The sequence below is a fragment of the Leopardus geoffroyi genome, chromosome D4 (genome assembly GCF_018350155.1).
Source record: "Leopardus geoffroyi isolate Oge1 chromosome D4, O.geoffroyi_Oge1_pat1.0, whole genome shotgun sequence".
Taxonomy (NCBI): domain Eukaryota; kingdom Metazoa; phylum Chordata; class Mammalia; order Carnivora; family Felidae; genus Leopardus; species Leopardus geoffroyi.
Window position 1 is genome coordinate 6,968,199 of NC_059342.1, and position 25,768 is coordinate 6,993,966.

At 42.0% G+C, this 25,768-nt stretch overlaps 2 protein-coding genes across 11 annotated transcripts in view; one reads left to right on the top strand and one right to left on the bottom strand.

Annotated features, from left to right (window-relative positions):
• The first annotated feature begins 10,777 nt into the window (after positions 1-10,777).
• Positions 10,778-25,768, top strand: part of SPATA6L (spermatogenesis associated 6 like) — a 50,251-nt gene continuing 35,260 nt past the window's right edge. For 2 of the 8 annotated variants that reach the window (XM_045468208.1, XM_045468204.1), the window contains exons 1-5: positions 10,778-10,845; positions 11,040-11,084; positions 15,503-15,640; positions 18,305-18,353; positions 22,227-22,268. In XM_045468208.1, the coding sequence (XP_045324164.1) occupies positions 10,795-10,845; positions 11,040-11,084; positions 15,503-15,640; positions 18,305-18,353; positions 22,227-22,268 (325 nt within the window). In that variant the 5' untranslated portion in view covers positions 10,778-10,794. The remainder of the gene's footprint in view (positions 10,846-11,039; positions 11,085-15,502; positions 15,641-18,304; positions 18,354-22,226; positions 22,269-25,768) is intronic. The other 6 variants (XM_045468210.1, XM_045468205.1, XM_045468206.1 and 3 more) reach the window with 6 other exon arrangements.
• Positions 11,569-15,438, bottom strand: PLPP6 (phospholipid phosphatase 6). Of its 3 annotated transcripts, none has more exons than XM_045468213.1 (2): positions 14,002-15,438; positions 11,569-13,556 (listed from the first exon to the last, which is right to left on the bottom strand). In XM_045468213.1, exon 1 carries the CDS (start codon positions 15,175-15,177, stop codon positions 14,287-14,289), a length of 891 nt encoding a protein of 296 aa, XP_045324169.1. In that variant the 5' UTR covers positions 15,178-15,438; the 3' UTR covers positions 11,569-13,556; positions 14,002-14,286. The 3 variants fall into 3 exon arrangements, with proteins under 3 accessions (XP_045324169.1, XP_045324168.1, XP_045324167.1); XM_045468212.1 differs by having other exon boundaries at positions 13,964-15,438; XM_045468211.1 differs by having other exon boundaries at positions 11,569-12,085; positions 13,377-15,438.

Sequence of the window (25,768 nt, forward strand, 5' to 3'; positions counted from 1 at the left end):
GGTATATTAATACAATGCAATATTATCAGTCTTTAAAACGTAGATATATACGTGCTGATACAGGAAATCTCCAAAATGTGATGAATTTAAAAAATTGCAGTATCATATATATATATATATATATATATGTATGTATATGTGTATATATATATACGTATGTATATATATTTGTGTGTATATCTACATCTACCTTTCAAGAGAAGGATCCAGTTTGTGTGCGTGTGTATAGAAAATTCCTGGAGGGTAGTGCTCGCTTTGGCAGCACATATACTAGAAAATTCCTGAAGGGTAAACAAGAATTGTTAATGGTGGATCAGGCTGGGGAGGAAAGTTTCTGAGTTTCTTCGCTTTTCATTTTTAGCATTCCTGTGTTAAGCTGTTTGAATATTTTTCAGTGCGTATATACCTTAATAATTACAAATAAAAGTTGAGAAGCAGTGTGCCTAAACCTTTTGGGTTAGGAAAAGCCACAGGAGAAAACAGAAAGGGAGGAAGAAAGGGAAAACACTTTTTTTTCCTCTTTGTTTCCATGAAGGCACAAAGTGCTTTGAGCAGTGCCTGGCTTAAAGTAAGCTCAATATTGGTTTTCCTCTTACCTGTGTCACTACTTCTCAGGCTCTTTGGCAGTCTCTTCCCCTTCTAAATAACCTCTAATTTTAAAGTTCTTCAATTTTTGGCCAGTGGGGAGGACCTTGTCTGTTCCCGTGGCTTTAAATAACATCTGTGTATTGACAACTCACTAATTGAAATTCAAGCCCTGACCTAACCTCAGTATTTCAGACTCATTTGTCTCCTTGCTGACTTGACATCTCCCTTTGAATGTACATCTTAAATTTAATATTTCCCCAAAAAAACCTCTCTTGATTCCATTCCTTCCCCAAACTTCTTCCTATCTTCTCCATATCAATAAGCAGCACCACCACCAACTTCAAAAGAGGGTGGCTTTCATTCATCCCCTCTCTTTCACCTCCCATATCTGAACCAACAGCAAATCTTGTTATTTTTACCCTCAAACACATCTGGAATCTGTCTACTCTCCGGCTGTAATGCTTCCTCCCTAGCTCAGGACACCAGGATCCTTCCTCAGAATTACTACACGCTACTAGTACTCTAGTCTTTCATGCCTCTGTTCCATTTTTGCTCCTTACAAATCTCTTCACACGGTTGCCGAAGAGATTTAAAAATACGTGTATATAAATCAGATCGTGTCACACCCCCGCTCTATCATTTAAATGCTTTCAACCCCAGAAACAGAAACCCCAGCTAATAGAAACTTAAACCATAAGGAAAGTTATTTTCTCTTTAACGAAAAAGGATGAAGATGGGTGTTCTCAGGATTGGTTTAGCAGTTTGGCGATGCCATCAAGGACTCCAGTTCTTTCTATTCTTTCCACCATCCTAAGTCTGTTGACCCTCATCCCCAGGCCTGTCATGGTGGCAGGATGGCTGCCACAGCTCTGTATGTCACATCGAAACACGACAACAGCCAAAGCAGGAAGAGGGAGGAGGCAAACAGCTTTACTTACTTGTGGCTCTACTATGAGACATAAAAATGTTTCTCAGGAGTGCCTGGGTGGCTCAGTCCGTTAAGCGTCCGACTTCGGCTCAGGTCATGATCTCACGGTCTGTGAGTTCGAGCCGCGCGTCGGGCTCTGTGCTGACAGCTCAGAGCCTGGAGCCGGCTTCAGATTCTGTGTCTCCCTCTCTCTCTGCCCGTCCCCTGCTCGTGCTCTGTCTCTCTCTGTCTCAAAAATAAATACAAACATTAAAATTAAAAAAATACATTTCTCAGAAGCTTCCAGTGACTTCCCCTTATAGCTCATTGTCCAGAACTGGTTAAATAAATGATGATTCATTCCCCAGAGCTAGATGCATTGCCACCCAAGCAAAACTGGTGCTCCAGTAGCAAGGAAGAGGGCTTATGACTATTAGATAGCCACATTGTCTGCTATAACTTTGAGTTCCCATGTAATCTAATGTCGGCTACCTCTTCGGTGTCACTTCTTAACCCCCTCTGCCCCCCACCCAGATCTCTCTTAGTATGTTCATTGGCCTCCTTTCAGTTTCTCAAACATATCCATCCCCTCCCTGACTCATGGCCCTTTACATTTGTTGCTCCCAGCACTGGGATATTTTTTCTCTGGTACTTAAAAGTCCGGCTAGTGGTCATGCTTATTTTTTTAGATCGTAGATCAAATGTCATGCCCTTAGAGAGGCCGATCTGTCCACTGGGTCTAAATTAGGTTCTTATTCCCTCTCTAACCTATGACCTTCTCTTTCACCCCCAACTCCCAAATTCCTTCCTAGTATCTATCACCCTGTTATTATCTTAGGTTCACTTATTTATTATATTTCTTCTCCCACCAGAATATAAAGCCCATAAAGGCATAGATTGTTTCTTGTTCACCCTCGTACCTCCATTGTCCAGAACAGTACCCTAGCATACAGTAGGTATTCAATACATATGTGTTGATAGATGCATGAGGAATGAATGAATGGAAACAAGGATAAGAGGAAAGGTGTAGGACTAGATAAAGACAGAAGAGGGTGAAAAGGAATGAAAAGAGGTATATTTTGGTAGGAGAAGAAGGGGTGAATATAATGACATCATCTTAGCCATTGCTGACTTTGGGGCCTAAATCCCGTGCCCAGGTTCAGTGGATACATTTTACAAGTCTTGGAACTAAATCAAACTCTTTTCTACTTTCTTATATTGGATAATAAATATAATTCCTTGGAAACTGCTTTGGGTCATAATTAGCCTACTGCCCCCACGGACATAGAACTAGTCAGCTGAAACTCAGAGGAGCAAATTACTTTTTCTTGAAAAGAAATTACTTTAAAATGGAAGGATATGGACTGTGTAGTCCAAAATGCCCAACGGCAGTCCTTGTGGAAGAGTTTGTGTGGTATTAAATAAGCACTGAGCCTACAAAAGCCAGTGAATCAAAGTAGAAGCCAAAGAGTAACATATGAGTCTGACTCATAAACTCTAATAAAGTTTGTGAAATAGATCCCATGTGTGAGTCCAGATCCCAAATGACTTCAAGATTGTTAAAAGCTGTGCAGTTGCAATTTAATTCCTTCCTTGAAAGCTTTCCTGATACTTGGGGAAATTCTGGAGAAGTATGGGCACTTAAAGAAATACTCAAATTGCCAGCTCCCGTTTTGTATATTTACGCAAAGGCCGCTATTCTGGTAATACAGTGCTTCTTTTTTCGTTAAGTGGATTTCTCTCTGAATCATTTGGAAAGTATTATACACCTCAGTGATTTTCTTATCTGCATTTGAGGGAAATGGATCCACCCTGTTATCTCTTTAAGTGTATGTAAGAGTTCTACTGTAGGGCATTTCATTGTGATGCCACTAAGAATCCTATTGACGGGTTATTTTAGGACAGAAGGAAGCTCACATAAGGATGTGATTGCTTTTCTTATTTAAGTGTATATTAAATATTTTTAAATTGTTATTATGAATATTTTTATACACAAAAATATAGAATTATGATAACCACTATATATCCATCACCCAGATTAACAATTGTGAAGATTTTGCTACATTTGCTGTATCCATTTCTTTTTTTCATTTGCTGGAGTATTTGAAAATAAAATCTTAGACATCAGATCATTTTACTAGTACATTATTAATTTTTTTAATATTTATTTTTGAGAGAGAGAGAGACAGAGCACGAGTGGGGGGAGGGGCAGAGAGAGGGAGGCACAGAATCTGAAACAGGCTCCAGGCTCTGAGCTATCAGCACAGAGCCTGATGCAGGGCTTGAACTCACGAACCACGAGATCATGACCTCAGCTGAAGTCCAACCCTTAACTGACTGAGCCAACCAGGCACCCCCTGCTACGACGTACTTTAATATGCATCTCTAAACAATGTTGATATTTGCCTTACATAAACACAAAGATGTTACCATACCTGTCAAAATTAATTGCTTGGTATCATCCAATGCCCACACCATAATCAAATTTTCCTAATAGTCTCAAATATTCTCTTTAAGTTGGTTTGTTTGAATCAAGGCCCCAATGAAGGCCACGTATTACATTTGATTGTCAGATTTCTGGAGTATTTTTTAATCTAGAGCATTTCCCCTGACTCTTTCCTTTGTTTCTTCTTCAATGTCATTGACTTGTTGTAGACTAATTGGATCAGTTGTCCTATAGAATGTCCTACGTTCCAGATATATCCACCATATTTCCTTTAATAAGTCAAGTTAGCTCTAGAGCAACACTGTTCAATAGAAGTTTCTGTGATGATGGAAATATCCTACTTGCCTTGTCCAATACAGTAGCCACTAGCCACATGTGGCTATTGGGCACTTTAAATGTGACTAGTGTGAGTGAGGAACTGAATTTTAAGTTTTATTTAGTTTTAGTTAATTTAAACATAAATAGCTATATATGGCTATCTTATTAGTGCAGCTCTAGTGGCTTGATGAGATTCAACATCAACTTTCTTGGCATAGGGTGGTTTCTACAATCACATAGGGAGACATGATGTTACTTTCAGTGATGTTAAGATTAATTAGTGCATTCATTAACTTTTTAAAAAATATAAACTTCGTCTTTGTGCAGTTGATGAGAAACGAGGAAAGGCCCCAGCACAGTTCATTGAGCTCTGTTACACATTCATAGTAAAAGTTAGAAAGATAAACTTTTCTCGTCTGTATGTCAAACTGTAAGAAAACTAAATTGTTGACATTTCAGAGAAAGATTTTGGAGAAGGCAGATATAAAGCAATTATTTCTTGGGTCTTGAGATTGGGTCTGTGCTTTAAAAAAAAAAAATCGGTGATTTGAAAATGCACCTTTGCTGAAATAATCCAGATTGTTTCATATACTTGGAAGTTTTTTTTTTTTCTTCTGCTTTTCAGGCATTTCTCACAAATGCTAATGAACAACTCACTTTGGAAACTCAATCTGCTAGTGATATTCACATTTGCTAATGAATAACTCACTGTATCAAAAGAATGTAGGCCAAACAAATGGATCTGAGTCCACATAAACTAATGGCCCAGAACAGGACTTTGGAAGTCTTTTTCACTTGTTATTGAGTACAGCTGCCCTTGGAGAGACACTTTGCTCTAATAAGTGGGCATGAATGTTCTGGAGAGAAGAGCCCCCTTTTCCTTACTTGCTGCTTTTGTCAGATAAGCCGGGTGGCCCTTCTTTTTGCCGTGCTAGGAACTGACGGCAGGTTGGAGGGCGGGACAGTAATTCTAAAACCTGGTTTGACTGACTCTATCCCTTCCAGATTGACTCAGAAAAACGACAGCCTGTCTTCCCAGAAAAATGCACATATGCACACGAAGGAAAAGTTGCCTATTATTCCAGGAGTTGTAGGGCCCCTGAGACAGCCAGGGATCGCCAGATAAGACATCCTGCCCTGGAAGCTGAAGAGCAACCGTGCTTGCATGGATGTTTCCGTGGCATGCAGTATATATGATACAGCCCAAAGAGCTGAAGAATCCAGTTCCTGGTCCTCCTAATTTAGCCACATGTAGCCTTTTTATTATTTTATGTTTTCTACCTGTTTTAATTTGTTTTCTTTTTGGATTAGATACTGCAAATACTTGGCAAAAATGTTCAAAAAATACCTAAGGATATTCAATGAAACGGAAGTTCCTTTTCTCTCTCTCTCTCTCTCTCTCTCCTCTAGGTCCCCTCCCTAGAGACATCCACTATTAGGTGTTTCTAGCATATCCTTTTAGGAATATTCTAAGCCTGTATGTACATATCATATGCCCTGTCTCTTCCAAAAGGCAGCATACTCCACGCATTTTTTGTTCAATGCTTTTTGCCCCCTTAGTCCTATATTTTCGAGAGGATTTATTGCTGACATGTGCATCTCAGATTCATACTTTTTTCATGCTGCAGAATATTCCAACTTGAGGCTTAAGCATAATTGATTGAACCTGACCCTACTTAATGACCATTTAAGTGGTTTCCAGTATCTTTTTTTATTACTATTTTTTATTTTAGAGAGAGTATGAGTGGGGGAAAGGGGTACAGGGATCGAGAGAGACAGAGAGAGGCAGAGACAGAGACAGAGAGAATCTTAAGCAGGCTTCATGCTCAGCATGGAGCCCCATTCAGGGCTTGATCTCACGACCCTGGGATCATGCCCTGAGCTGAAATCAAGAGTTGGATGCTCAACCAATTGAGCCACCCAGGCACTCCCAGTATCTTTTTTTTAAAACTGTAAATAATGCTGCAGCATGTATTTTTGTGTATGTGTGGAAGTATATCCATACACACCCATTGCTAGCAGTAGAATTGCTGAGTTGAACGAAAAATTTTGATAGACATTAACAAACTGCTCTCCAGAGAGGTTATACATGGTAGGCAGAATAATAGTCTCCAAAGATATCCACATCTTATTTCCTGGAACCTATGAATATGTTACTTTCCGTGGCAAACGGGAATTAACATTACAGATGGAATTAAGGTTGCTAATCAAGATCTTAAAATAGGGAAATTATCGGGGCCCCTGGGTGGCTCAGTTGGCTGAGCATCTGGCCCTTGATTTTGGCTCAGGTCATGATCTCATGGTTTGTGGGACTGAGCTGTTCATCAGGCTCTGTGCTAACAGCATGCAGCCTACTTGGGATATTCTCTCTCTCTCTCTCTCTCTCTCTCTCCCTCTCCCTCTCTCTCTCTCTCTCTCTGTCTCTCTCCCACTGCCCCTCCCCTGCTCATGCTCTGTCTCTCTCTCTCTCAAAATAAATAAATAAACATGAAAGAAAAGATAGAACAATTATTCTGGGTTATCTGGATGGGCCCAGAGTAATCACAAACATCCCTAAAAGTGGAGGAGAGAACCAGAGAGATGGCAGTGTGAGAAGGATTAGCTCAAATTTGCTGGCTTTGAAGATGGAGGATGGGAGCCAGGAGCCAACGAATGCAGGTGACCCCAGAAGCTGGAAAAACAAGGAAACGAAAAAGGCAAGGAACGTGGCCCTGCTTTTTTAGCTTTGCTTTTAGCCCTGTGAGATCTGTGTTGGATTTCTGACTCACGAAACTAATAATAACAAGTAATAAATTTGTCTTGTTTTAAGTCATTAAGTTTGTGGTTATTTGTTACAATAGCTATAGAAAAGTAATGCATGAGGGGCGCCTGGGTGGCGCAGTCGGTTAAGCGTCCGTCTTCAGCCAGGTCACGATCTCGCGGTCCGTGAGTTCAAGCCCCGCGTCGGGCTCTGGGCTGACGGCTCAGAGCCTGGAGCCTGTTTCCGATTCTGTGTCTCCCTCTCTCTCTGCCCCTCCCCCGTTCATGCTCTGTCTCTCTCTGTCCCAAAAATAAATAAACGTTGAAAAAAAAAATTAAAAAAAAAAAAAGAAAAGTAATGCATGATATATATTTACACTCCTACCAACATCCATAAGATTAGAGCCTTCTTTTTTTATACATAGTTCCCTTCTCCATATGAATATTCCTTTCTACATTATTTGAGGAATGTTTACGATTTAGTGTAAACGATTTAGATTCATGTGTTTAGTTAAATGGAAAATTCGCAACCGTAATTGTCTGACTGTTACACCTTTGTTCTTTGCTAATTAACTCTTTGGAAATTTCCCATTTGGGACATGTGCCTGTTTTTATTATTATTATTATTTTTTTTTGCAGTGGCCAGGATGTGAGCAGGATGTGCTGATGTGTTATTTCTGCAGTGCTGATATCACTGTTGACCAGCCTGCAGTGCAGAAACACTGTGGGAATAGAAGTTGTTCAGTGGGATTTGTTTTCTGCCACCAAGGTGGCAGTCTCGATGATGAACTACTCTGCAAGATGGGCCAAAGGCACTATGTATGATAGAAACTTCTACATCTCCATGGTAGCTCAGGTGACCACGGTGGGGAAAATTTAACAGAGTATAAATATTCCTTATCAACTCAGTTGGTAAGCCTCCACGGCAGAGTAGCAGAAGTAGCTAGCATAATAGAAGGGAGGAATCAATCTTTATTGAGAACCTGCAAAGTGCTAGCTTACAAAGGAGGCACCTGGGTGACTCAATCAGTTATGATCTCACGGTTCAACTTTGGTTCAGGACTATGATCTCTCAGTTCATGAGTTCGAGCCCCAGGTCGGGTTCTGTACTGGCAGCTCAGAGCCGGGAGCCTGCTTCCGATTCTGTGTCTCCCTCTCTTTCTGCCCCTCCCCTGCTCTCACTGTACCTCCCCACCCATCCCGCTTTCAAAAATAAAGAAAAAAAAAAAAAAAAGTGCTAGCTACAAAGTGCCATTTAGTCTGCCCTGATGTGGTGTTGGTTCCCAAACTCAGAGCTTCCCTGGGTGATATCTGAAATTGGCTCCTAGTTGTGGAGGACAGTGAGAGACTGAAGGAAGAGGCAGGCCACTCAAGATGAGTAGGTGGCAGTTTTAATAAGCAAGGGAACTTACACAGGAGGCTTGTCTTAGGCGGCCACCAGATGAGTAGATATCTGCACCCACCCACCAGAAACTAGAAGTTTATTTAGAAGCTGGAACTGGATTCAGACACATTTACGATCCAGATGGTCTCAACAGCATTTTGCTCTCTCAAGGCCTGTGTTCTTGAAATAACTCCCACTGAGGGAATGGTGGGTAGAATGTACATTCCAAGCACAGTGGAGGGGGGTGGTGCAGAACTTCCAGTTGCCTTGGTCCCGCCTGTGGGTCAACCAGTGGTCACGTCCTCTTGATGACCTCCTCCAACAAGTGGGAACCCCCTTCCCCACGTACGTTGAACCCTACAGACTGCCTTGATCAGCTCTGCATTTAACATCGCTTCAAAGCTATTTATTGAGCATCTGCTAAGCTAGGTATTTCGAATATAAACTCTTAGCCAGGCAAAGCGTGTAGTTTATAGAGAAAAATAACAATCACAGGAACAAATGTGAAACTGCTATTGTGGCAGCTGCTACAAAGAGGAGCTATATAAATATAAATATAAATATAAATATAAATATAAATATAAATATAAAAGTAGTGAGATTCCTCCTCATCAGGAGGCCTGGGTGAGATATGTAAATCTGCATACATGTTTTTACCCATATCTATATTGTATGCCACCCTAGGTAAAAGGCACAGATTATGTAAAGGAAAGGACCTGGAAACACTGCATAGCCAGGTAGAGGAAGATGAACAGAGAGAAAGAGTGGCCAGAGAGTTGAAGGGAAACCAGAAAAGGGCTGTATTCTAGGAGCCAAGCAAGGAGAGTCCGATTAAGACTAGTAAGAACACAGGATGGGGCAGTGTGTCTGTAGAAATCAATAGGATTTCTATGCCACAGGGGCAGTGATGTGGTAGGGCACGCCTGGATTCAAGTGTGGCTGTTTCCCTTTAGCCTTGTGACCTTGGGGAAAAGGCTGTTTGGCCTCAGATCCTGCATCTGTCAAACGGAGAATCTCTTCCTCCAAGAGTTAATGTGGAGATGAAATGAATTAGCGTATGCAATGTGCCTAGCACTTTGCACGTTCTCAAGAAAGATCGATTCCTCCCTTCCATTGTGTCCCTGTCCACTCATTTATTCATCTATTTATTTTGTCTCACTTATTCATCTATCCATCTTATTTATTCATCTGTTTTGGTTGTTACTCTCCATGATGACTTAGCATTGGTGGTGGTAACTTACCTGTGAGAGTCAATACAGTTCATGTTCCTGTATATCCCTGCATATGTTCCTGTATATCCTGTATATCCCTGCTCTGGTCTGGGTGCCGGCACGCTGTCGTGAGTCAACAAATCAGTTCTCCAGATGTCGCAGAGGCCAAGCACACACCCGTGTTTCTCTCGGTATGCAGACAGAGCAACAAAGATTGGATAAGGACATAATATACCTTCCTTCATCATACTGAGTCTTTCTGTTCCTGGGAAAGGAACTCCGGTTCCCAAAGAATGCCTAATTCTTGTCACAGAACATCTTTGTGCACTTGGATTTCTGCAGTGGCATAAATCTCCAAAAGTTTAGTAATAAATGACTCATCACAATTTAAGATTTCTTTCCAGAGACAGCACTGGCCCTCCCAGATTTTTCGGATTGGCTAGAAGCAGTCACTCCCGCCTCCTTAAATACAGTGAATGGACAAAAAGCAATTTCCCCTACTGGTGAAAAACTTTTTCTCTGCCTGTCCCCTCTGATGGTTTTTACAGTGTGGCCCTGCCTTTGGCAACCACCGTAACTACCCACTGGGAGATAGTGTAACTCCCTGCTTGCTCCCGGTTAAGTAAACGCCAGAAAAGAGAGACTGACAAATATTTCTACTGTGGCTAACGTGGAAACCAAACGTTTAAATCTCTTTCGGAATTATCCTTGTATTTCCAATAAGCAACATGTTAATTTCTTGTTATGAAGGGGGCCATGTTTTCCAAACCAAACATAAGGACATAACATTTCATAAGCAAGAGAGTATCTTTAGGGACAGGCTATTATATTAATTGAACTGTTAAAGAAATTCTGGGGCTTGGCGGTCTTACAGCTACTAAAAGCGGGTAGCACTTAAATGATAACGGAGCTCACGATCATATTCCCCTTTCAGAATGGACTCTGTGAACATTTTAACATAGCAATGGGGGTCATAAAGAGAGGTGATGGAGAGGGTTGGGGGAAAGGAAACCGGAGCTCTTTCAGCAGCTCAGGATCCAGCCGCCAAGCCTGCACCTGCTGGGGCTCTCCCGCCCGCGCACAGCCTGGGAAGCCCACTTCGGGCGCGCGCCGCGTTCCCAGTGGGGCAGCCGGGGGCGCGCACGCCTGCGCAGAGCCTCGCTGGCGCGTTCTAGGTGGAAGGTTGCGAGTTTGAGCGTTCATGGCAACGCGACGCTTCCGCCTTCTGGAAGCCTTGGCTCCTGCCCGCGCAGTGTGAGACCCATCCCGGTGGGAGGGACCTGGGCTGGGGCGGAGGGCGGGGGGACGGATGGCGAGACCAGGGGATAAAGGGCCTGGGGAAGCTGCTGGGAACGTTTGCCCTAGGGATTGAGCTAAACCAAGAAAAACTGGCCCAGGGCTGAGCACAAAAGGATCTTTTCATTCCAGTGCTTTTCGCCCACACAGGGGACCATGCCTCTGGAGGTGGTGGTGGAACTCCAGATCCGGGCGGTAAGAGAAGTCGACCGACCTCCACTCCTTGCCCCAAATCACACTCTCTGCCCAGGGTTCCTAAATGGTCTTGATCATTTTCACCACCTCCTACCCACCTCACCACACACATCATTGTCTTTGGGGACAGGTCATACCTCTCAGTCCTTAAGATCCTCTACATTGGTCTTTGCTGATTTCTCAACTCTTAATTCAGCCCAACCCCTTCCAACTCCCCCCGCCCCAACGACTTGTTAGCTTTATCCTAAATTTTTCTGTTACTTTAAAATAATGGGGGCGCCTGGGTGGCTCAGTTGGTTGTGTCTGACTTTTGATTTCCACCGAGGTCATGATCCCAGGGTCATGGGATGGAGTCCCTCATAGGCTCTGTGCTCAGCGAGGAGCCTGCTTCAGATTCTCTTTCTCCCTCTACCCCTCTCTCCTACTTGAGTGCACTCTCTAAAATTAAAAAAAAAAAAAAAAAAAAATTAATAATAGCCTTGCATTAAGTCCAAGAAGAATTTTATTTTTTTCCAGGATAAAGATTTGTGAAAGAATTAAAAAAAAAAAAAAAAACAACACCCTCCTTTAAATAACAAGGGAAGAGTTTAATTCCATAAAGCCCAATGACTTCCTGATAATTTGCCACCTCTATGAACCAACTGAATATATTCTAAGGTATTTCCCCTAGAGATGGCTCTGGCTTGCTAATTCCAAAAGGGAAGTCAATCAACCAACACTTGTTTTCTAATTGTCCACTGAATCCTGCTCAAGTGAGGTGCTTGTGGCAGAGTGACTGCATTGTTCCCGTTTGGGATCAGGCATTTCTTTTAATTCAGCTTATATTTTCCAATCCTTCCATCTGTAGTTGGTGACAGACTGTCATACAGCTTTGCCTGTCAGCTGTAGGGGCGTCTCTACTGGCCGTGAGTACAAGCGAAATGCCGACGGGTTACGGCCATGGAAGATCTGTCAGCCTCCGTACAAGTGACAAGTGCTATGCTTTCATCAGACATGCAGTTCTGAAAGATAAAAATTTCCTGGATTTGTCCCATTTTGCTAACAGCAAATAGGACCAGACTCTATCAGTTGTGCTCCATCAAATGCCAACTCTCAAAATTCTGCAGTAAGAGGAAGGAATTCTTGAGGAGCTGAGTGATAAATCAGTCTTCCTGCTCATCAAGGCAAAGATTAAACCAGTTTGCATCTCGCTCCATTCAAACATTATTGGTTTATTTTAAGTTTTAAAAAGCATTCCTCAGTGCACGATTACAGTAAAATGAGTTTTCTAGTCTACAGTACTTAGAGTGCTTCAGAAACATCAGCTGAATTGATCTGTGCTTTAAAAGCCTGCAAAGTCAGGTCTGAACAACTAAGACGTGGGATTCCAGGGACCAGAAGAGAAGCCTAGTGTTGAGCCCCCAATATTCAGACTTGTGAACACTGCAAAGGCAATAAATGTCATTGCTTCCAAAAATAGCTGGCCCGAATACTGCTGGATTAAAACAAGGATCTCTCTAAGGTTAAACAATTAAGCAGACCACTTAGAGCTTTACAGTTGGGCTGATTCAGCGAGAGAAGAGGTAGTCCATGTTGAAGATGTTGTGGGGACGCAAATGACTTTATTTTACTTTGAGGAGTTCCTCTTTGAGTGTGCCTCTCACGCTCAGGAAGTTCACACTTCCACCCAATCAGAACCTACTTGTCACGCTATTCTCCAGATTCTAGTGTTCACCTCTATGTGGCAGATCAAAGGCCATAATCCTTTCTCTTTATAAATGTCAAAATAATTCCTCATTCTCTGAAAACACCAGTTCCACGGGTAATTTAAAGGTTCTCATTTTTCAGGGAGAACAGCATTTAAAGCACATCCCGTTTTGTGGTCTTTCCTGGTCAAAGAATAATGAGCAGAGTCCATCCTGCGTTTGGTGGTCTTTGGTCTTGTGATTTGGGGAGGCACCATGGATAAACCGATTTAAATGTAAAGGTCACCATAAAGGGAAATTTAGGAGTTAGTTATACCTTGAGCCTGGTATAGTAGTGGGTTCCCCTGATGAGTTTCAAGTTGAATACTGTTACCTAAAGTGTGCTGTGCACAGGGAAATGGGATTCTGTACGAAAAACCATAGGATACAGGGTCATCCCTGTGGTACATATGAGAAAGCTTATGCCCTTGCACTGCAAAGAATCAAGTCATTTTCCTATTTTATTACCTACGTAGAGAAGCATCATTCTTTACCAGTAGAGATAGTGGGCAGCACAGTCCCATCTCCTTCCATACTGGCCCACTGCCATCACATGTGGTAAGCTCACCCCCAGACTCTTAGTTCCTGACGTCCTCAATGGGTGTTTCTGCCCTCTGTCATGCCATGCTATTTGTTGTCAATGGAATCAAGCATTTGGTCATGGTCCCAGTCTTTCTCCACTGGCACTGTAGATATGCCCGTATCTACATTAAGTGCTGCTTCTTCAAGGAAGTTCTTGGCTTGTTCTCTGAATGCAAAAAGATAACATGAGAGAGTACTGGGAGATAGATGTCTATTTAAAGATACCTTTTGAGAAGGTAGAGGGAAAGGAAAGAAAGATATATACTATAATCTCTCTTCTCGCTACCCAATCCACAAAGAGGGAAGAGACAATAAACAAAAAAAGCTTATCAAGAAAATCGGGATTAAGAAGACACTGTGGCAACAGATTTTCAGGGAATCAGCGAGAAAAACTCATGCCTTAGACTCTTAAACTACTGTCTACAATCTACCTCAGGAGAAGAACCAGGCTTAGTAGGTGGCTCCTCTGCATGTACATTTACAGAATGCAGACCATGTTTTGCTTTTTTCCCCCAAGTTCACTTTACAGGCGATATGTTGACTTATAGGATAACTACAAAACACAAAATTTACCGATGTCAACTTTTAAAAAACAGCAGTATTATAATCACCCCAGCTTGTTTTCTTTACAGTTGTTCTGGAGATACAAACAGTTGTTGAATAAATATGTAATAGAGAGATTTTTTTTTTTTTTTTTGCTTTCCATAATATGGCTGTGGTCCAATGGCCAGCACGTTCTCCAGCCTAACAAGCCATCAAGATGGAATGACACCTGAAATTTCAAAGGAAGCCTGAAATGTCCTTAGAAGGCCGAGCAGGAGTGCGGCTGGTTTTTGTCAGCATGGTCGCATGTGGAAACCTTCAGATCTCCTGGTGCCATGATGAATGAGATGGTGTCATTGTTGGTTCCACAGTAGGAAGAGGACCGGGGCATTGTGCGGTGAAAGCCAGCAATAGTCCACAATGCTGTACTGCGTGTAGCCCAGAAAAAAGCCAAAAGCCACGTCGGTGACATTGTGCCGCCCCAGCATGACCCTGGAGAGGCCCAAGATGAAGGCCCATAGTACCACGAGCACCCTCAGCGGAATGGCCAGCACCAAGTGGTTCAGGATGAACCGGGACACCAGGGCGGCCCTGGTGGCGTGGCCCGAGGGGAAGGAGTATTTGTCTACCGAGAGGGTGACAAACATGTCCATCTGGTTGTGGGCCGGGCGGCGCCTGCGGACCAGCCCCTTGATCAGGGCCACCAGCAGCAGGTCCAACAACAGGGCAAAGAGCAGGTTCATGAGCACCTCGCGCCCGGCCCAGCTGTCGCTCCTGGATAGGCAGTAGAGGGTCCCCAGCAGCCAGGGGATGCCGTGGCCCGAGATCTCCAGCAGCTTCATAAGGGGCCGCATGCTACCCCAGGACGAGCTCTCCCCGGCGCACACTCCCAGCTTCTTGGACAGCCACAGGTCGATGGCCAGCAGGGAGCGCAGGGCGATGCCCAGGAACGACGGGTTCAGGTCCATGCGGTCCTCCTCGGGGAGCGGGGCCGGGGGCGCCTGCGAGGGGCCCGCCCCGGCCAGGGGGAAGGAGCCGCGGCGGTGCACCGGGCTCTCGGACGCGCGGAGCCGGGTGCAGGTGGGGTCCAAGCCCGGCGCGCGGCTGCTGAGCAGGGACTGGAACTCGAACCTGCCGCCGCCGCCGCCGCCGCCGCCGTGGGCCGGGCTGCCGGGGCCGCCGCTGCTGCTCGAGGCGGAGGCGGCCAGCGGGCGTGCGTCCACGTTCCTGCGGGGGCTCGGCATCGCGGCGGGGGGCCCGGACCCCAGGACCCGACCGGCCTAGCGAGCGGCTCCCGGCCCTGCAGCCTCTTCCGCTTCCGCATTGCCATCCCCGCGGGGGCGGGGAGAAGGGCCGGCGAGAGGACGATTGTGACACCTGGCGGAGACGTGGGAGGAGACTGGCGTTTCCACTTGGGGAAGGGGGGGACGGGGCAAGGAAGGTGGAGGTGTGGGAGATGGCGGGGCGGCGAATTCCACCGCGTCGGTGCGAGCCTAGGGAACGCAGCTCCACTTCAAACACGAAACAAACCAAGCCCTGTTCTCTACTCTCTTCTTCTTTGTTTTTAAGATTTCTTGTCCAGGGGTGTTCCTTCCCGACAAGCAAGATGTGTACCTTGGGGTGTACCTCCTGAATCAGTACCTGGAGACAGACTGCTTTCCCTCTGTGTTCCCTATTATGATTCAGCAGAGCATGAGGTTTGAAAAGGTGATCTTGACTTTCTCATTGCTAAACGGAGAAATGTAGATGTTGCTGTCTGAAGATCCTCTAATGGTTCTTATAAAGAACGCGGTTCTTAAAAAGTTACTTGGTACATTTTCTTTAAAAAATGACTTGAAGCGGCCTCAGCACACCGTAGTTGGAGGAATAGCTTTTGCATTGTAGGTCTGAGCCAAGTGCTGTCAACCTAGTGCTAAATACCCTGGTGGATGTTTTCTATTCTTGGAACTCCCATGGCATTTTTCTAACTGGAGCAGAGAGAGCATTTTCTCAAAGTTCCTGGAGGTGTTAGAGGCAGTTGCGTTACATTCATGACAGGGATTATCAGTAAATTATGGACCTTAGAAACAAACTGGTAGACTCAGAGAAATAATGAAAAAAACAAAACAAAACAAAACAAAACAAAAAAACTGGATTCAAATCAGTAAAACCCTGTACCTGAAATCCTGTAACAAAACAAGCCTCTTCAGATTTACTGAGTATTCTTAGGCCATACCTGGTTTATTTAGCTACAGTGATAAAGACTAGGTTTCATTCCTACTAATAGGAACATGATATTAATAGAACATTTATCAACCTGCTTCCCGCTTCAATTTAGAATATGAAGTTCATTACTATGACTCATTGGCGGTCCTTTGAAGTTTTTGTTTTGGAATTTGGAGGTGAAATCAGTTTTAACCTTGATGAGTCTAATGCTTTCCCTTCAAAATGATATCACTGAGCTGCTTCTTTGGGAGAGGGGACAAATCCGGGAAGGGCTCCAGGGTGGAGCCTATCACTTTTATCTTCAGTTTTTTTTTAACGTTTATTTATTTTTGAGACAGAGACAGAGCATGAATGGGGGGAGGGTCAGAGAGAGAGGGAGACACAGAATCGGAAGCATGGAGCCTATCACTTTTAAAGGTCTGGATGGTGCTACCCAGAAAATGACATGTTTTGAACTGAGAATGGGCGATGAGATGAGGGTTGGTTTTCCAACAGGCTAGGGCTGTAGATAATATTTTTGTACATTACAGCTTGTTTATTTAAACAGAGTCTACCAAACTGGTTAGATAAGAGAGGAGAAGAATTAATGGCTATTACCTTGGGGCATACAGTCAGAATCGAAAGCAACCTACTTCTACTAGATATTAGTAGTGGTAGGAAGTGAGTGGTGAAAATCCAGTCTATGTTTTCCCCTAAGAATTTCCTTCTTAATTTATCAAGTTTGCTTCTGTAGAAGACTTTAGAAATCTTTTTATAAGAAACCCAAGGGTACAAAGTCAAAGAAGCACAGAATGATAATTCTGTAAATGAACTTGGAGGTCATCAAGTCCAACATCCCTGATGTGTAGAAAAGGAAGGAGAGACTCACACATACTCTAGATGCCCCTCCTGCTCTCTTGCAAAACTGTGCATTTAAGGTTGCTGGTCAAACATGTATCATGGGCCATTTTTCTTTTTATAAAATGTGGTTATTTAAAAATCTGAAATACTACCCTCATGTGTGAGCGGTTTGGGTTCATATTCCAGCTTTCTCCATTCGGCTCTAGTGTTCTTGGATTTGTTCTATTCTCCAGCTGCAAATGCGTGCAGCAAGGATCAAAATCATTTTCTCGTCTCTGGACCTTCTGTGTAACCCAGAATTGAACGCCCTAAAATAATTGGATAAATAAACTGTTCATAACAAACGTATGAGACATTGTGTTTGAACAGTTCATGTTGATCATTTACTCCCCAGAGTCATACTTGAGAAAATCCTTAAACATGGATGAAGTGAAGGGATGCCATTACTGAAATATTTTAGGGGGGAAAAAAAACCCTCACCCACATTTGCCCTGATACATCTAGGTCAGGAAGGCAAAAACGGATTGCAGGGGATAGCCTCCACTTTTGTAGTTAAAGCAGACCTGGCTTTAGATCAAGAGCAGATTTTAACCATGCTTACGTTTAAATACCATTTAAATCAGAACATTAATGCCTGAAACCAACCTCTGGTGAAAACTTTGGTTTCATGCAGGCTTCCAGAGTTTAGGGAGACCGGCGTGGTGTGCTTTCAATTTCAGTCCTGTCCCAGACCCTTTTAGCTCAAGGACAAAATAAGCAGATTTGTCATTGGCTAGGCAGATATCACACCGTTTGTCTTGTGCTTCATGATATACTTTAAACTTATGAGGCTCTCCCTCTCTCTAGTTATTTTGTTCTGTAGGAGGGTGCGTAGGTTTTCTTTTGTGTTGCACATAGAATTTGTACTGAGGTTCCTGTTTAGCACAACCAATTGTTAGAGTCGTTTATTCAGTTAACATCACTTAATGAGTGTCCGTGGTATGCAGAATGTTTTTCTAGGTACTCAAGCAAGACTCTTTGAGGTTGATGCCAGATGTGCTTTTAGCAACAAACTATAAGACTAGGTCAAGTTGATGACATTTTGAACATGGGGTAGAGTCAGCTAACTCAGATTTTCCTTGTACTTGGTATTGTGTTTATTCTCATTCTACAGTCATTTGTTGAACTTGTAGCCGCATACACGTTAAACATACTCCTGTTGAATTTTAAAATACTGTATGGCTGGAATTGACATGTGTTAATTGTTTGGAAAGATAAAACCTACAGTTTCTATAAGCATATATTAATCTTTGAAAATTTATTTTCACCATTTTTTTTTTCCTGCAGGTATTTGAAAATGCAATAGATCCTGGGGCTGTAGCAGAAATTTTAGAAAGTAAGTGCTCTTAAAACAAAGCAGAACAACTATTGGGTGTATGTAATTGTGTGTGCAGATATAAAATTCTGTATTCTAATTCTGTATTGTGATATTTCCATTTTGATCCATACTTATATTCAAGACTCTGTGTCAAATTTGAATCATGGTTTTGATTCTATTACAAACCCTTTTCTAGATAGAGATGGGATTTATTTGATGGTACACTTCTGTTTGTTTATATATTATAATTAAATGGTTTTTGTATCTTCATAGAGTTATGTAACCATCATAATTTTTAAAAATTAATTAATTAATTAATATTTAAATTTACATCTAAGTTCGTTAGCATATAGTGCAACAATGATTTCAGGAATAGATTCCTTAGTGCCCCTAACCCATTTAGCCCATCCCCCCCCACAACCCCTCCAGCAACCCTCTGTTTGTTCTCCATATTTAAGAGTTTCTAACATTTTGTCCCCTCCCTGTTTTTATAATATTTTTGCTTCCATTCCCTTATGTTCATCTGTTTTGTATCTTTTTTTTTTTTTTTTTTTTTCCCAACGTTTATTTATTTTTTTTGGGACAGAGAGAGACAGAGCATGAACGGGGGAGGGGCAGAGAGAGAGGGAGACACAGAATCGGAAACAGGCTCCAGGCTCTGAGCCATCAGCCCAGAGCCCGACGCGGGGCTCGAACTCACGGACCGCGAGATCGTGACCTGGCTGAAGTCGGACGCTTAACCGATTGCGCCACCCAGGCGCCCCTGTTTTGTATCTTAAAGTACTCATATGATATTTGTCTTTCTCTGACTAATTTCACTTAGCATCATACCCTCCAGTTCCATCCACATGGTTGCAAATGCAAGATTTCATTCTTTTTGATCCACTCATCCATCAATGGACATTTGGGCTCTTTCCATACTTTGGCTATTGTCGATAGCGCTGCTATAAACACGGGGGTGCATGTGCCCCTTCGAAACAGCATACCTGTATCCCTTGGATAAATACCTCGTAGTGCAATTGCTGGGTCATAGCGTAGTTCTATTTTTAAGTTTTTGAGTAAACTCCATATTCTTTTCCAGAGTGGCTGCACCAGTTTGCAACCATCACCATAATTAATTTTAGGGTATTTTTATCACCATAGAAAGAAACCCTAAACCCCTTCTTCCTTATCACTCCTAGCCCTAGAGCATTGCTAACCAATATTTCTGTCTCTATAGATTTGCTTATGCTGGATATTTCATATAAATGGAGTTATACAATATGTGGTCCTTTGTGACTGGCTTCTTTCACTTAGCATGTTTTCAAGATTCATCTTTGCTACAGCATGTGTCAGTATTTCATTTCTTTCTGGGGCAAAGTAGTGTTCCATGGTATGGCTGTGCCACATTTTGTTTATTCATTTAGTGGTTGAGGGACATTTGGGTTTTCTTCATGTTTGGGCTATGATGAATAACGTTGCTGTGAATATTTGTCTACAAGTGTTTTTGTGGACATGTGTTTCCATTTCTCTTGGGTCTATACCTCAGAGTGGAAGTGTTGGGTCATATGGTAATTCTTTTTAATTTTTGGAGAAACTTCACCAAAGCAACTGTATCATTTTACATTCCACCAGCAATGCGTGAGGGATCCATTTCTCCACATCCTGGTCACACTTGTTACTTGTCCTGTTGATCGGTGGCCATTCTTGTGGGTATGAGTGAAATCTCATTGTGGTTTTGATGATTTTGAGCATTTTTTCATGTGCTTACTGGCTGTTTGTATATGTTATTTGGAGAAATGTGTGTTCAGAGCCTTTGCTTATATTTTAATGGGGTTATTTGACTTTTTATTATTGAGTTGTAATATATTATGAACTTGTAATGTATTGAGTTCTTTGTATATTATAGATGCAAGTCCCATAGCAGGTGTATGATAGACACTTTCTTCCATTCTTTGGATTATCTTTTCATTTTCTTGATGGTGTTCTTTGAAACACAAAAATTTTTAATTTTGATGAATTCTGTTTTATTCGTTTTTCTTTTTTTACTTGAGCTTTTGATGTCATAACTAAGAAACCATTACCTAATTTAAGTCACAAAGATTTATGTCCGTGTTTTCTTCTGAGAGCTTTATAGTTTTAGCTTTGACATTTAAGCCTATGACACATATTAAGTTTATTTTTGTAAATAGCATGAGGTAGGGGTCCAGCTTCATTCTTTTGCATCTGGGTATCCAGTTGTCCTGGTCTCGTTTGTTGATAAGAGTATTTTCCCCCCATTGAATAGTCCGGATACATTTGTTGAAAATCAATTGACTGTAAATATGAGGGGTTTTTTTTGATTCTCAATTGTATTCTGTGGATCCATATATCTATCATTATGCCTGTAACACACAGTCTTGATTATTGTAACTTTGTGAGTAAGGTTTGAAATCAGGAAATGTGAGTCTTGCACCTTAGTTCTTCATTCCAAGGCAGTTTTTGCTATTTGGATTCTCTTGTATTTCCATATGAATTTTAGGATCAGCTTGTCTGTTTCTGCAAAGGAGCCAACTAGGATGTTGATAGGGGTTGCCTTGAACCTGTAGATCAATTTGAGGAATGTTTCCATCTGAACAATATTAAGTCTTCCAGTCCATGAACATGGGATATAGTGAGAATTCACTGAACGTAAGGGATTTAGAGCCTGAGACAAATGGAGGGCTTAACATTCCCATTGTCCTACTTGGAAAACCTAAAATTACAAACTGTCTTAACTGTCAGTTTCTTGGCATTTAAAATTCTGTCCTCATACATCCACATGCTTTTCATAAGTCTACAGAGGGAGAATTTTACTTTTCTTGTATACAGACTTCTAGCTGTTTTGAGACATAATTGACATATCACATTATGTAAGTGTAACGTGTACAACGTGTGGATTTGATACACTTAGATATTGCAAAATGATTACCACAGCATGAGCTAACACACTCATCCCATCATGTAACTGCCGTCTCTTTCTTGTGGTGAGAACATTTAAGACCTACCCTCTTAGCAACTTTCAAATATATAATATGGATTAGTAACTATAATCGTCTATGATTGCCACCAATATTGTCTATTTTAAAATGTATTCACTTCTATAATTTGGGGGAATTATCTTTATTGATTTTTTTTTACTGTTATACCATTTATGTTTAAGTTACTTTCAGATTTGAATTTTACTCTTGTCCTTATAGATTTTGTACATGGGCTCACTATTTGTAAATATACTTTGGGCTCAGGAAGTATAAAAAATGTTATATTTTATGTTTCATTTATATTGTCAGAGAGCATACTGTTTTAAGCAAGATAAACTTGTATAGGTTGATGGACAAGAGTTGGATTTTGAGTTTTTAAAATGAGAATCTGATTTTTATGTCAGTGATTTATGGATACGTTTTTTGTTTTGTTTTGTTTTTTTTTTTAATTTTTTTTTTCAACGTTTATTTATTTTTGGGACAGAGAGAGACAGAGCATGAACAGGGGAGGGGCAGAGAGAGAGGGAGACACAGAATGAGAAACAGGCTCCAGGCTCTGAGCCATCAGCCCAGAGCCCGACGCGGGGCTCGAACTCACGGACTGCGAGATCGTGACCTGGCTGAAGTCGGACGCTTAACCGACTGCGCCACCCAGGCGCCCCTATGGATACGTTTTTAAGACAAAATATTACATCCATGTCATCAATACTTCTTAGGGCACAAAATGTTATTTTTATAACTTAGTTACTTCCACTCTATGCCCTTGGATTACTGGGTCCAGAAATACCTGAATCCTTGTTGATATGGCATTATTATTATTATTATTATTATTATTATTATTATTATAAATGGAATGTTATGGCAGTTTTGAATTTAGCAATTATGAAAAACTCTCTCATTTTTTCTATTTTAGGCTTCCTAACCAGGTTTGAATTAATACAGCTAGTATCTCCAGGTAATGTGCCCATAAATGCATTTCTAAATCAGTTTATTTTAATTTTGAAGGGATTTTGGCATGACAGAATGGGGACTGGTATTTACAAGTTGTGCTTTCTAGAACACTCACTTTCCCCCCCGACCAGTCTGTTGAATTTTACCAATTCTCACAGAAGTAACTTTATGGGTCTGGTGGCAGTAAGCATAACTTAAAGACGCTTTGGCTTTCCATTTTTTCATGACTTTAATTCTCACCAAATAAGAAAAGCTTGGCTCAGTTTTTTTCAAGTTTTTGCCTTCGGCTTTGTTGGCGAACCCAAAACTATCTTCTGTGTTAGATGCCAGAACGGGGTTGGTAAACTGTAGGCCAGTCCAGCCTGCAGTTTGTTTTGTGTGACTCATGAGCTAAATTTCTATTTTTTTTTAAATTGAGATTCATATACTGGATATTTAATTCATATACTATAAACCTCTCCATTGCAAGTGTACAACTCAGTTGTTTAAGCATCTTCACAAATTTCTGCAACCATCACCACCATCTTATTCCAGAACCTTTTTATTATCTGGAAAAAAAAAAAACCCAAAACCACTGTAGTCCTTAATAGTCACCCTTTATTCCCTCTTCCCACAGCCCTGGCCACCACTAGTCTACTTTCTCTATGGCTGTGCCTCTTCTGGACATTTAGTGTAAATGGAATCAGACAATATGTAGCCTTTGGTGTCTGGCTTCTTCCATGTGGCATGTTTTCAAGATTCACCCAGGTTGTAGCCTGTTATCGTTACTTTGTTCCTTGTCCGGATGCATAATGTGCTTTTATACGGATATGCCTAGTTTGTTTACCCGTTTGTTGGTTGGTCGATGGACGTTGGAGTTGTTTCCACTTTTTGAATATCATGAATGACACTGCTATCAACATTCACGTACAAGTTGTTGTGTGAATACATGTTTTCAATTCTCTTGGGTTCATACCTAGGAGTAGAGTTTCTGTATCCTATGGTACCTCCACGTTTGACTTTTTAAGGAACTGCCAAACTGTCTTCGGTTCTTGCCGTTTTGAAGGGTTGGAAAAAAATTTTAAAACATGCGTATTTTGTGATGTGAAAATTATATAAAATTATATAAAATCCACATTTCATCGTCCATAAGGTTTTATTGGAACACGGCCACGCTTCATTTATTGTCTGTGGCTGACTTTGTTTATGCTGGAGTTGAGTAGTTATGACCGCGTGGCTTGCAAAGCCTAAAGTATTTACTCTCTGACCCTTTTACGGAAGCAGTTCTTGCCAGAATCATGGGACTTTAGGAGGAAACCATTCTGTGGTGCCTCTGCTTCCTGTGTGTCTCGAATGGCAGGGCACCTGAGCTAAACTTCTGCATGGTGGCATCAGTTCTCTTACGTGGTTTCTCAATGTGGCTGGTTACCTGGTGATTTTAGTCGTGTGTGTGTGTGTGTGTGTGTGTGAGAGAGAGAGAGAGAGAGAGAGAGAGAGAGAGAGAGAGAGAGAAAGAGAGAAAGGGAGAGAGGGAGAGAGAGGGAGAGAGAGATAATATTTAAAACTCAGGGGGCACCTGGATGGCTCAGTCAGTTAAGTGTCTGACTACAGCTCAGGTCATGATCTCACGGTTCGTGAGTTCGAGCCCCGCGTCAGGCTCCGTGCTGACAGCTCGGTGCCTGGAGCCTGCTTTGGATTCTGTGTCTCCCTCTCTCTTTGCCCCTCCTTCCCTTGTTCACTCTCTCTCTCTCTCTCTCAAAAAAAAAATAAACATTAACACTCAGAAACATTTAGAATTCTTTTTTGATTTTTGCTGTTACTGGTTTTTGCCTTTTCTCTTCCCAAGATGAAAATAGCTTTATGGTTTTTAGTTGCTGCAAAAAGCATTCCCAAATGATGAGAAAACCTCTATTTATAATTTGGTGAACATGTTTCTTGATATTTTTCTGTGGACAGAACACCTAGATATGGAATTTCTACATAATAGTGTCACATACATTTTCTTCTCTTATTGGCTTCCCCCCGTCAAATATCACTGTTGTGTTGTCATTTCTAAAAGCCTAGGGGCGCCTGGGTGGCGCAGTCGGTTAAGCGTCCGACTTCAGCCAGGTCACGATCTCGCGGTCCGTGAGTTCGAGCCCCGCGTCGGGCTCTGGGCTGATGGCTCGGAGCCTGGAGCCTGTTTCCGATTCTGTGTCTCCCTCTCTCTCTGCCCCTCCCCCGTTCATGCTCTGTCTCTCTCTGTCCCAAAAATAAATAAACGTTGAAAAAAAAAATTTTTTAAAGCCTAGAGGTACCTCATTCTTTTTAACGGTAATAAAGAATTCCATTAATTTACTTATGTGTCCTTAAAAGTCTCTAAACAGTAGGGACATAATATTTGGGGTTTTTTGATTGTACGTTGTTGTCTTTAGTTTGTCTTTTTTCAATACCTATGTGTTTTTCCAGAATATTCTAATTATCCTTAAATTGATATTGTTGAACATGTAGGTTTTCCTTGTCTTTCACATATTTATAAAAATCATTTTTTTCTCTTGGCTCCTGGATGGCTTAGTCCGTTAAGCCTCTGACTTCGGGTCAGGTCGCGATCTCGTGGTTTGTGAGTTCGAGCCCCACGTTGGACTCTCTGTTATCAGCGCAGAGCCTGCTTCGGATCCTCTGTCCCCCTCTCTTTTTGTTCCTCCCCTGATTGCACTCATTCTCTCTCAAAAGTAAAAATAAAAGGTTAATTTTTTCTCTTGGTATATTTGTAAAGAATAGAGTGACGGTGGTCCCCCCATGTCTGTGGTTTTGCTTCCTGTAGTTTCGGTTACCCGCCGTAACCATGGTCTGCAAGCAGATGATCCTCCTTCTGACCTTGTCAGAAGGTCAGAAGTAGCCTAACACTGAATTGTGACTACTCGGTCACTCACCTTGCGCCATTTCATCACGTAGGCAGTTTTTCAAATCCAAATCACATTATCACAAGAAGGGTGAGTACAGGACAATAAGATGTTTCGCAAGAGCCACCTGGGTGGCTCAGTTGGTGATGTGTCCGACTTCAGCTCAAGTCATGATCTCACGGTTTTTGAGTTCGAGCCCCACATCAGCCTCCGTGCTGATGGCTCAGAGCCCACTTCGGATCCTCTGTCCTCCTTACTCTCTCTCTCTCCCCCTGCACTCTTTCTCCCAAATAAACATTTAAAAAAAGATATTTTGCCAGAGATTACAGTGTGTTGTTCTGATTATTCTATTTTATTACTAGTTATTGTTGTGAATCTCTAACTATGCCTAACTTATACATTCAACTTTATCATAGGTATGTATGTATAGGAAAAAACGTAGTGTATGTAGGATTCAATACTGTCTGCTGTGGGGGCCTTGGTATATAATTCCCCATGGATAAGCGGGGACTCGACTAAACCATCCATCCATATCTGTAACCTGAAAGTAAACCGATCGCCAGCAAGCTTCCATTATTACTGTGTTCAGCAGTGTGTATACAGCAGGTCCATTGCCCATATCCTAGCTAATGCTGGATATTAA

Excerpts from the sequence above, each read along its gene's own strand:
- PLPP6 (XM_045468213.1), bottom strand. The coding sequence starts at position 15,177 with ATGCCGAGCCCCCGCAGGAACGTGGACGCACGCCCGCTGGCCGCCTCC.